Source organism: Saimiri boliviensis, chromosome 8 (genome assembly GCF_048565385.1).
Source record: "Saimiri boliviensis isolate mSaiBol1 chromosome 8, mSaiBol1.pri, whole genome shotgun sequence".
In the NCBI taxonomy this organism is placed as follows: domain Eukaryota; kingdom Metazoa; phylum Chordata; class Mammalia; order Primates; family Cebidae; genus Saimiri; species Saimiri boliviensis.
Window position 1 is genome coordinate 99315746 of NC_133456.1, and position 12896 is coordinate 99328641.

The 12896-nt window shown below is 37.9% G+C and overlaps 1 protein-coding gene across 1 annotated transcript in view; it reads right to left on the reverse strand.

Annotated features, from left to right (window-relative positions):
- The window catches only part of ARMC3 (armadillo repeat containing 3), a 101289-nt gene extending 94920 nt beyond the window's left edge, over positions 1–6369 (reverse strand). The window contains exons 1-2 of the mRNA XM_003930665.4: positions 6295–6369; positions 2464–2512 (exon numbers count right to left, since the gene is read on the reverse strand). Coding sequence (XP_003930714.3) covers positions 2464–2511 — 48 coding nt within the window. The 5' untranslated portion in view covers position 2512; positions 6295–6369. The remainder of the gene's footprint in view (positions 1–2463; positions 2513–6294) is intronic.
- Between the last annotated feature and the right edge of the window lie 6527 nt (positions 6370–12896).

Here is a 12896-nt window from a genome sequence, read left to right on the forward strand (position 1 = left end):
GTGTTCTACTATTTTCCATTGTTGTGATTCAATATTCCCTGCTTAGCTTCCCGTGGGTATTTAACTAAGGAAAGAAAGTCCTGACCCATTAACATAAATGTTCAGTTAACTTGATATTTAATTGTTACCATGCCAGGACCAGGTCATAGTCTCTTGGGAGTTTAGATCTTGTGCCTTTATTCACTGAAGCTCAATCACCTCTGAAATATTAAAAGAATATAATTTCCATGCTTGCAAACTCAAAGATCTGACCACATATAAGTAAGTTTTCCTTTTATTAAAGCATCACAAACAACCTTTTGGCTAAACATGGAAATGATTTGGGAAACTGATTTGGAAAGGAAGAAAATAGTTGTATTGGTTGATCAAGCCATATCTTTTCCATATGTAGGCATCTCTTAGCTAGTGTCTCTTATAAGAAGGAAATATAAATCAATACCATATCTGCATATGTTAATGTTACAACAAACGGGAATCTTAAAGGGAGCTTTTGTTCTAATCCTATTACCAATACTTTTATTGCTGTTTTTATTACTTATTTTAACCTGTAGAGAAGAGATGATAAAAATTAAAGTCTTTACAACCAACCTTTCTAGGAAACATGTAAGAAGCAAATTAACCTTAGTTGACAGAGAAAAATTTCTTTTAAGTAGCTATATTTCTCTTTAAATCTGGTTTTCATTTACAATGTGTAGAACAAACTTTTACTGACTTTAAAAGTATACTCCAGAACAAGTTCCAGGTTAAGATGTTGTAAATTGTGGCATACTGCTTTGAAGTATGAGAACATTTACTGTAGAAAAGGGCTTAGATATTATTTTAATACCCCTCTGTCAGTTTTATAGTCAGAGTAGAAGGATGGAAGTCCCCTGGGAAAGGCAAGGAAAAGTGAGGACCTTTGGTCAATGTTACACACACCGTTGGCTACCTCCAAGGCTGTTGTGAGCTGAGGGAGCAAGAGTTCTATTTTGTTAATGCTAGGACTGTGTTTCTCAAGTTCTCCATTGTATCTCCAAGGATTGGAGTCCAGAGGACAATATCAGCAAGACATTATGAAGTTACAGAAAGTGTATTGGACACAAACATCTATTGTTTATAAGCCCCTTAATTCTAATTTTAATCAGAATATGTTTTTGCAAATAAGATGCCAATAATGCTATTTGGTAGCAAAAGGGAGGGTAATACAAGTCTTACATGCAATGAAGAAAACTAGAGAATCTGTAACATTTTAGGAATATGTCCTAAAAGAAGTAGCCAGAATGATGAAACATCATCTGATGAAACATCAGAGGTCCACCTCTGCAAAGCCTTCCTAGACCCGGGTAGACAGGCACATCTATAGATTTTGTTCCACAGGAAGGAGCCGGCGGGGTGGTGGTGGTGGTGGTGGTGGTGGTGGTGGTGGTGGTGGTGGTGGTGGTGGTGTGTGTGTGTGTGTCAGAGGCAGAGTACAGAGGATTTTCATGATAATAGATCTTATTTTCCAAGTGCTACGTGTCAGGCACTAAGACCTTTACGTAACTTATTTTGTTTTAATTCATACAACAACAGCAACGAGTTGGTTATTACAATTCCCATTTAGGAGCTAAAGGAAAACTGAAATAACTTGGCCAAATTTGGCAAATTGGCCACAATATCACATTTGGAGAGGGGCAGAGCTGGCTCAAGGACCCCAGGGTCTTAATCAGGAGGCTTCCAAGGCTGGGGGCAGATTTCTGTCATTAGCCAGTTTCCTTCAAACTTGAAATTGCTGTGAGTCTGTGGACTCCGCCGTTTTTTTTTCCTATTCCTATTTTATCTGAAGGAAATTACATCAAATGTCTGTTTCAAAATGAGTTTCTAAACTAAAAATTGTCACAGATCATTTTTTTATTTTTAATACAATCTCTCAATAATTGATAAGCTTTAAAGAGAGAAGATAAAATCATGTTTTTAAAGAGAGAGGAGAGCTTTCTGTATGGGCAATGAATTACTTAGCATTTGGAATAAAGATGATGATCCCAGAGTAGTCTCTCGATAGAACTGAAAACAACAGGACTTCTGATGCACAATGGTCATCACCAGACAACTTTATACACATATCTACTAGCTATAGCAGAACTTCCAGTTATTTTTGAAAATTCACTTGATTAATTAACATAAATGAGAGGCTGGCAACTGTAAATGCAAAGTATTTTTTTTTTTTAACCCAAACTCTTTATTCATTAACTAGGCTGTAAACATGCCATCTACATACTGGAAAAGCTAATAATTACTCTCTAATTGTGCTAATTATATAATGACAATGTTGTAAATGTTTGTTTATATAATGTTAGATTTCTCTGACTAATCTTATCATTAGTCAGACTTTGGACTTCTGCCACTGTGTATTCATGTATATACTGGTACATGCCAAACTGTGTGAACAATTTATTTTTATAACTAGTTGTTAAAGTGCCACTAGTATTCAAATCAGAAACTTACCACATCCTTAGGAGGAGGCTCTACTTCCTTCTTTATCTTTTTACCCATCCTGGAAAAGTATGTAATATATGATTAAAGTGACATTTGCACATTATCTTTCAATTACCTGTGCCCTTGGGAGGAGGTTTATTTCCTCCTTTAAATTTTTACCTGCTAAAACACAATGCAAGACATGTAGAAATTATCACACATGTAAAAATATGTCACCTACACCCCAATTTCAAACTCAGCAATTTTAAAGAAACTTATTGATAAGATTGTTGAGTGTTAGTTCTGGCCTTCAGTTTGGAAAGGAGGTGAATATATTAGTAGCATAACTTTTACTTACACAACAAGAAATCATTTACCATTTTTATGGCTTGCTTATGATGGGCTTAAGAGACTAAATTCAAGTTCATCTGGGACCTGCAAGAATATTTGTACCACAAAGACAGACATTTTTGTCTATTTTCTTGTAGTGATCTCTCCCAAACACAACAGTGTGTGATACATAATTGGCATTTGATATTTATGAAACTCATTGACTCCATTTTTCCTAGGAGTAATGATCTCATAAATGATATACAAAATCTGCCAGATCTGAATCAACATTTGTGTCCTTTCCCTGGATAACAAAAGGTTTTTCTCTCATATAAGCCACAGCTCAATAAAAAAGCAATTAAGAATCCAAAGAGATGCATTCTGGGGAAACTGAGGTGACTTCCTTTCCACTCGTCCTCGTATGTCTATGTCTGTGTGGAAAAAGTGAAAGGAATGGTATTTATACATAGTTAACATACCACAGAGGAGTAACCCAGCAAGGGGTCAAAGAATTTTTCAAGATGTTAATGTCAATTAGAATAACCCAAGAAATCTATCTAGTTTCCTCCAGTGAGGTTTGTGGAATTATGTTCGGCATCAGAGCAATCTTAAACTGTACATTGCAGCCTTAGGGAAATTACCATTGTCTCAATAGAAATCCTAGGACATAGAAAATCTTTGGGGAGAATCTACAATGTCAGCGTTAGCTTAGACTGCATGTCAAGGGTCAAAAGCAACTCCTAGCATTAGAGATACTGACCAGCATTCATCAAATACATTAAAAAGCCACATCTTCATAGAAACTCCTAAATAATTCTGAAAGCCATCTATTCCGGGTCTCTAACTTCAGACCACATTACTTTTAAGATTTTTGAGAGCCTAGGCAAGCTTACTGACACTGTAGCCAATATATTAAAATGTTAAAATGCTCCTGCATCACCTATTAAATGTCATTTGCATCATAAAACCTTTTGAAATTCGTAGCAATCAGTACATACACCTGGAAATTCTTGTAAAATGAGAAAATTGTTTTCAAATGTAATAAAAATTTATATTAATAAAACATTTAATTAACATTAATTTTTCACTTTTCTTTTCATATTTTAGTGCCAATATAAGCATTTTTTTTTTTTCAAATCTCAAACTTCTTCCTTAGGTACTTGAAAAGTGAACAGGCCCTAGACCTTTTGCCTATAATATTTCAGGCAGACACGCAGAAACTATTCTGGGCAAATGAGAATCTATCCTACAATTAATCTCTAGGAAAAAAGAATGAGTTTATAGTACTCTATAACCAATTCCAAGACCGAGCAGACTTTGATTTGTAAAAGAATTCCTTATGAATAATATTCAGGAAGAAATTAAATTAGACCTGCATAAAGTTGTTTTAAGTCATCTGATTTTCACCTAGGAACTAATTTTTCCCACTTCAGGATAGTGTTTTTAAGCAATTGCATAGTGCAGATGTTAGAAGACCCGCATAGACAGTATTGCAATGATAGAGCATCTCCTAAGCTAAATAAAGAAGGAAGTTAAAAGTGTATGTGTTTTATCATGACTGGGCACAGTGGCTCACTCCTATAATCCCAGCACTTAGGGAGACTGAGTCAGGTGGATCACTTGAAGTCAGGAGTTCGAGACCAGCATGGACAATATGGTGAAACCTCATCTATACTAAAAATACAAAAAATTAGCTGGGAGTGGCAGTGCAGGCCTGTAGTCACAGCTACTGGGGAGGCTGAGATAGGAGAATCAATTGAACCTGGGAGATGGAGGTTGCAGTGAGCCAAGATTGCAACATTGAACTCCATCCTGGGTGACAGAGAGAGACTCTGTCTCCAAAAAAGAGAAAGCCTATGTGTTTTATCGCATATTAGGTATAATAGTTAATGGAGGAGGGACTGAACAGCTGACATAGGCCAGTGGCAATGAGCAACGGAGATGATCCTTGTAAGGGTAGTGCATTTCATTGCAGAGAAAACAAAGAGCACAATGCATAAAATAAAAATCATCCAAAGATAAGCTTAGAGAGATCAATACTATTTCTATGTAGTTCCTTTTTTATGTGTTTTCTTTCTTTCTTTTCTTTTCTTTTGTTTTCTTTTTCTTTTTTTTTTTTTTTTTTTTCTTTGACAGTCTCACTTTGTTGTCCAGGCTGGACAGTGGCCTGATCTTGGCTCACTGCAACCTCTGCCTCCCCGGTTTAAGTGATTCTCCTGCCTCATCCTCCTGAGCAACTGCCATTATAGGCATCCACCGCCACGCCCAGCTAACTTTTGTATTTTCAGGAGAGACGGATTTCCCCACGTTGGCCAGGTTTATCTTCAACTCCTGACTCCACCTGCCTCGGCCTACCAAAGTGCCTCCCAAACTCCCAATACCACTCCGACATTGCATGTTTTCTAAAGTGCTTTTAACATCCTGCCTGAATTTCTGTCCCCTACTCTCACCTTCCCTTCCTGGGTTCATATTTCTACTAAACCTTTTCTTTCTTTCTTTCTTTCTTTTTTTTTTTTTTTTTTTTTTTTGAGACGGAGTTTCGCTCTTGTTGCCCAGGCTGGAGTGCAATGCCGTGATCTCGGCTCACCGCAACCTCCGCCTCCTGGGCTCAGGCAATTCTCCTGCTTCAGCCTCCCTAGTAGCTGGGACTACAGGCATGTGTCACCACACCCAGCTAAATTTTTTTTTATTTTTAAGTGGAAATGAGGTTTCACCCTGTTGGCCAGGATGGTCTCGGTTTCCTGATCTCGTGATCCGCCCGCCTCGGCCTCCCAAAGTGCTGGGATTAACAAATAAATTCATGAAGTCTCACTTTCCCTTTATTGCTTCAATCATCTCCAGTGGATCAGCATAACATGCCATTTCAAATATTTTAAAATCCAGTATCTATCTAGCCAGTCTCTTATTGTTGAAATTTGTTTATAATTTTCTGGAAATATGGACAAGGCTGCAGAGAACATCTTTGGACATAAAATTTTCATCCATGTCTCCAACTATTTCTTTAGGATAAATTTCTAGCAGAAAATCAACTGGGTGAAAACTTCAGGGCATTGGATATGCAAATTAGTCTACTCTAAAAATGTATCTTCTTGTCTATGAGAGCCCTATTTTTTTCACGAGTTGATTGGTCCTTTGTGTTTCTTCTTCATGAATGTCCAGCCTATGATTTTAAACATTTTCTAATAAGTTCTGCTTTGAAAAGATTTAAAGAGGAGGAGGGCTCGAGAAATCGGGGCCACTTCTTGAGTTGCTCACGATCAAGTAACGGAATCCAACTTGATCTCACCTCAGACCCCCTCCTGGGGGTCTCAGTTTTGTCACCTGTTCAATGGGAGGTAGTGGGATGCTTAGGAAACCCACCCCAATCCCCGTCTAACTCTGCGGGCGCGGGACAGAAACCCACAACGTCCAGTAAGGTTGCTGCCTCACTCACTGACCCTAGCAGTCTGCGCCCCCGTGGCACCTTCTCCTTTCCCAGGTTTTCCTCAGGCCTCTGCCCTGGACCTCCTCATCCCGCGGGGTTACCTTTACCTGCCAGGAGATCCCGCCAAGCAGCTGCTAGGCAAGCTCAGCAGACACCGCAGACATCACGGGCACGAACCTCCAGTCCCTTGTTGTGCTTGGTTGCTAGGCGACGCCGCGCTGCGCCTGCGCACCTGGGCCCTGGGAGCCTTCGGGGCTGCAGGGGCGCCTATTGTCCCACGGGGCCAGCGGCCACTGTCGGAGGAGCCCAGTGCGTCCTCGACTACCTGAGTCCAGTGCTTTCGGAGAGAGTGGAAACTGGGGGTGGCAGCTGTAAATCAGGAGGCAGTTCAGCCTGAGTTTCTGGCCCGAGGGCTGGCTGTGGGTTTAAATATGCAAATACTATTGCATTCTTCTAAGTACGGGCGTCAGCCAGAGTCTCTGCAGATGAAACCCACGTTCATCCCTTCGTGCTCAGACGCCGCTAAGCTGCAGACCTGCACTGCCAGATTTCCCTGCACTAGGATGTCCAATCCGTTCGCACAGAACTTCTCATGACCCTTCAAAGCCCCGTCGTCTTCCTCTTCTGGCCATTCTTCAATCGCCTAGACCCCGAGGGAGCTTCAATTTCCCTTCTTCCTCCCATGCCCTCTAACCAGAGTCATCACTTCAGCCACCTCTTGGCGGCTTACATTTTGTTTCCTGCCTGTTCCCTTTCTTATATTCGTACTGTCACTTCAATCCAGCTCGTCATTTTTTGGCCTTCTGGCTGATGACTTCAGTTCCTCACTCTTTCCAGTTCTTTTTACATATCACAGGCAAATCAGCCTTCCAGAAATCATTGTTCCAGTCTCGTCACTTCCCTACTCAAATGTCGGTGGCTTCCTAAGATAAACTTTCAACACACTGGCCTGGTATTTAAGACTGTCTGCTCCATCTCTGTTCCATCTGTGCAACCTCATTTTCAACCACTCGCCACCACCCAAGTGCCAGCGGAACTTACTGTTCCCCACAGTTTGCACACTTTTCTCTAGATTTTTTGCTCATCTATTCATCATTTCGTTTTTCAACAAATATTTACAAAGTACCTTCTATTTCCCAGGTCATGTACCACACCTGGAATATTCTTTCATTTCCACTTAATTAAGCCTAGCTCAAATGCCAACTTCATGAAATATTTTTGATTGCCTTTAGCAAACAGTCTCTCCTTCTCCTCTTAGACTTTGCAAATTCCATGTCCTACTGGCCTCCCAGTCCTAAGAAATGATAGATGCTTCTTATAATTGCTACTTTTATGTATCATATGTTCTCTCCTCACCTTTTAGATTGCCTGATAAACAGCTTTATAAAAATGACGATTTCTATTCAGTTTTCCATGGTTTAATATCTGGTGTGATTTCTATATAGAAAAGATGTTAAGTAGTGGTCATGGAAGTAAGAAAAGGATTAAGACCAAACCGTATCAAGAAAACCAAAGAAAGAGTTTCAAGAATAAAGCATCATCAAGTGCTATATGAGTGGACCTTGAATAATACACACCTGTATCTTGAGCCTCTCCTTCTCTTCCATGTTTTTTCCTGTCAGTATATAATTAGGGTGAAGTCTCTCCCATGCCTCATCTAAAAATCAGAAACAAATAAAATCCCTTTGATCTTGTTGTTCCTTGTAACCATTATTCTATTGTTCTCGTTAAAAAAATGTCGCCAGCATTAGATACTTAAACAATTTTAACTTCCCATTTGCTGTTCAGACTATAGTGACCTGTTTTCATCCCAGCACTAAAACTATCCATATCCATTGGATGCTTCTTAGTCCTCATCTTGCTTGACGTTGCTGCTGCATGTAACACTCAACGGCACCTCATACTTGAAACTCTTTTCTTGGTTTCCTTGATACTGCTTTCTCTTGATCCTCCATCCTCCTCCTACTTTCTTTTATGGCCATACTTTGAAATCTTTTCTATAAAACAGGGTCTCTCTATATTGCCCAGCCTTGTCTTAAACTTCTGGCCTCAAGGAATCCTCCTGACTCAGTCTCCTGAATAGCTGGGATTATAGGAACATATGCCCTGTTATGATTTTTTTTGCAGAACCTTAAATGTTGAAATTTGCCAGGCATCTGTCCCTTGCTGTCTTTTCACACAACATGCTTTTTCTAGGTGATCTTATTTATATTTGTGACTTCAGCTATTACACATACACAGCTCCCCCTCAGACTCTGATACAAACTCTAGACCCATATATCCTTCTACTTGCTGCACAGTTCCACCTGGATACCCACAGGCACTTCAGTCATCAACACTACCCACCTAAACTCATTATTTTCCCAGTATAGACATGTTTTTCCATTTATCTAGGGGTACCAACAGGTGGTCTACCTAAACAGACCACCAAGTCTTACAGGCATCCTAGACTAACTCTCCTCATGCAGTTAGTTATTGGATTCCCCTAAAAGTTTCTTGAATTTATTCTCACATTTCCATTCCCATAGCCCAAGTACAGAAAGTCACTGTCCTTTCCCTGAATTCATCTAACAAGCCTTCTGGCAGGTCTCCCATACTCTAGACTCATCCTATCTTCAATTCATCTTCTCCAAGACAATCAAAGTAATCTTTCTAAGATGCAAATTTAATTTGTCTGTGTCCTTGCTGTCTCCAATAGCTCTAACACATAAATGATGAAATGCAACAATATTCTTAAATTGACACTCAGGGTCTCTCTTCTTCTGACTGACTGCTTTCTACTAAAATAGCTTCTCTCATTGTTCAAAAATATGGCAAACTGCTCAGCATTCTTCAAGTACACCATGACATTTTGTGTCCTTCCTTCCCCTAATCAGCCTGAAGACCACTTCTTCATCTTTCAGATTTTAACTTAGTCATGATTTCCCCCAAAAAGTCTCTTTGTTTCTTCAGAGTGAAGCATTTCTCATTCATTGCTCTAGCTGTACCTTGCACTTGCTCTATTTCTGTTATTTTCACATGATGTAATTTATTTGTTTATATATATGTCTCCCCACCTAGGTTGTTTCTAAATGTTCTTCAAGTAACTAAAGTTTTTTTTAATACTCACTATGAGACAGGCAATGATGAAGTGGTTAAAGTGTGCCATTAAATCCTCACCATAATCCTGTGATGTCTGAATGAAGTACAGGATAATTAACTGAAGGTCACTCTATAGTAAATGGTAAAAACAGAACTTGAACTAAGCTCTGCCTGACTTTTATAGCCGTGTTCTGCACCAATGCATCATACCAGCCCATCCCGAAATTATAGTTTTACAACAAGTTGTGATGCGTTTCTCTGAAATAAATACTAGTCTTTTAATTTTTGTTTTGTAGACTTAGTCTTTGCTGAGTGTCAAATTGTGGGGGACAGGGGGTCATGTTTAAACATACACAGTTGGATGGATTATACAATGGTTTGCAGTTGTGTAACTATCACCCCAGGGAAGTTTCAGAGACCATCTCCATCATCCCAAATTTCCCTCATGCCCCTTTGAAGTCAAATCTTTCCCTCTACCCACCTCCCTGAGAACAACTGCTCTGTTTTCTCTCCCTATCGTTTTGACTTTTCTAGAATCTCCTATACACAGAACCATGCAATATGCTTCCTTTGTGTCTGGCTTCTATAATTTAGCATAGCTTAGGAGATTTGTCCAAGGTGTTGCATTTATCCATAGCTTGTCTCACTTTATTGCTGAGTGGTATTGCACTGCCTAGATGTACAACATCCATTTCCTGATTGATGGACATGCTGGTACTTTCCAGTTTGGGACTGTTATAAATAAATCTGGTTAAATATACAGGGTTTTGTGTGAACATATGTTTCTCCCTTCTTGGGAAAATACCCAGGAGTGGAATTTCTAGGTCTTATGCCATGTGTATGAATAATGTTATGAGTACCTGCCAAATTGCTTTCAAAAGGAACTATACTGTATTTGCATTCCCACCAGCAAAAATTAGAGATGCCATTACTTCATATGGTCTACAGCACTTAATGTTGTCAGTCCTTTTAAGCCATTTTAGTGGGGGTGTAATATTATCTCCCTCTGGGTTTAATTTGCATTTCCTTCATGACTAGCAATGATGATTTTCTTCATGACCTATTCTATGTGCTTATTTGCCATTTCTGTACCTTCTTTTGTGAAGTGCCTGTTCAAATACTTTTTCTACTTTTAATTGGGTTGTTTGTATTCTTCAGTTGTAAGAGTTCCCTGTATATCCTGGTACAGGTCATTTGTCAGATACGTATTTTGGACAAATTTTCTGCCCACATGTGGCTTATCTTTTTCTTAAAAATATCTTTTTGTATACCAGAAGCTTTCAATTTTGGTAAGGTCCAATTCATTCATTGTTTCAAAGGTTAGTCTTGTTTCATTTCATTTTGCTTTTGCCCTACCTAAGAAAGCTTTGCCTAGTCCAAAGGAAAAAAAAAACAAAAACTTCCTTTTATTTTTTGTATTAGAAGTCTTCCAGTTTTGATTCTTGCAGTTGGGTGTATGACACATGTCAAGTTAGTTGCTGTATATGGTAGGAGATGGTTTGAGAATGATGATTTTGCATATAAATGCCCTAATGTTTCAGTATCACTTGAAGGAAACACTATTTTTTATGTATTGAATTACTTTGGCATCTTTGTCAAAAATAAATTTACCCTTTGTAAATGGATCTATTTCTGGGCTCTGTTCTGCTTCCTTGATCAATATATCTGTCCTCACACTAATATCACCACCTTTTGCTTATTGTAGCTTATAAAGCCTTTAAATCAAATAATAGGAGTTACCAAAAAGAACAAATTTGTTATTTTTCAAATCGTTTTGGCCATTGTATGTTCTTTGCATTTTCCTACACATTTTAAAATTAGCTTCTCAATTTCCACCAGAAAATCTGCTGGGATTTTGATAAGAATTACATTTAATGTATAGATCAATTCAGGAAGAATTGACAGCTTATTAACATTGGGAGTTTTCCAATTTATTAACAAAGTGTATGTCCTCATTTACTTATTTTAAAATTTATTTCTTCATGTTCAGGTCTCACACTTGTATTTTTAAAAGCTGGCACCTGAGTATTTTTATAAGTGTTTATGCTATTATAAAGAGTATTTGTTAAATTTCAATTTTGAAATGATTCTTTCTAGTTTAAGAAATATATTTTTTTATATTGATCTTGTCTACTGTGATCTTAAGCTCACTTATTAGTTCTAGTAAATTTTTTGTAGATTCATTAGGATTTTTGTGTAGATGATCATATTATCCACAAGTGAAGACATTTTTGCTTCCAATCTGGTTATCTTTCTTTTTGGAAAAGCAAAAACTTGTCTTGCCTTGTTGCTCAAGGTAAAATCTTTAATACAATATTGAATAGAAATGGTAAAAGAACATCTTACCTTGTGTCAAATCTTAGGGAGAAAGCATTCAGCCTTTACCATGAACTATAGGCTTTTTCAAAGTGTCCTTAATCAAGTCAAGAAAGTTTCTTGTTTGCTGGTGAATTACTGTATTGAATTAAGTTGAAATCTGTCAAATGTTTTTGTTAACATTTACTTTAATAATTATACGGTTTTTCCTCTATGGTCTGTTAGTATGGTGATATTACATGGAATTATTTTAAAATGTTGCATTCCTGGATAAAGTCCCACTTGGATATTTTGCATTACCATTTTACACAAAACTGGATTTGATTTGGTAGTATTCATTTAAAGATCTTTGCATCTATGCTCATGAGGGAGTTTGGTCTGTAGTTTTCTTTTCTCATAATGTCTTTGATCATGGTTTCATGATAATGCTGGCTTCAGAAAATAATTTGGGAAGCATTTTCTTTATGTAGAATTGGTAAGTTTTCGCCCTTTGATGTTTGGTAGAATATATCAGTGAAGCTATCTTTTTTTTCTGTGGGACGGTTTTTAATTATGAATTTTATTTTTAGTGGGTACACAGCTATTCAGGTTATCTATTTCTTCTTCAGTGAGCTTTGGTAGAATATATGAGTAGAGGAATTTGTCCAGTTAGGTAAGTTGCCAAGTTTATTGGTATAAATTTGTTCATAGTGTTTCCCCAAGTCACTCTTTTAATATCTGTATTATGTATAGTGACGTCCCACTTTCATTTGTGATATTGCTAATTTGAAAATGGATTCAAAATTTTTTACCTGTATAACCTGCACATGAAAAGTTTATAGCAGCTTTATTTATAATCACTAACAACCAGAAGCAACCAAAGAGGATTCTGAATAAATGAACTGGTATAGTCTTACCGTTGAATACAATTCCTCAATAAAAGAAATGAGCAATTAATTTACATAATAAAATTGATGAATCATAAATTAACTTTGCTGAGTAAAAAAGGCCAAACCAAAAGCCTACAAAATTGTATGACTCCATTAATGCTACATTTTTTAAAAGGCAAAATTGTAAGGACTAAAACAGACTAGTGGTTACTAGAGTTTTTTGTTTGTTTGTTTGTTTGTTTTTGAGACGGAGTCTCGCTTTGTTGCCAGGCTGGCATGCACTGGCACGATCTCAGCTCACTGCAACCTCTGTCTCCCAGATTGAAGTGATTCTTCTGCCTCTGCCTCCCTAGTAGCTGGGATTAACAGGAGCATGCCACACGCCTAGCTAATTTTTGTATTTTTAGTAGAGATGGGGTTTCACCATGTTGGCCAGGATGGTC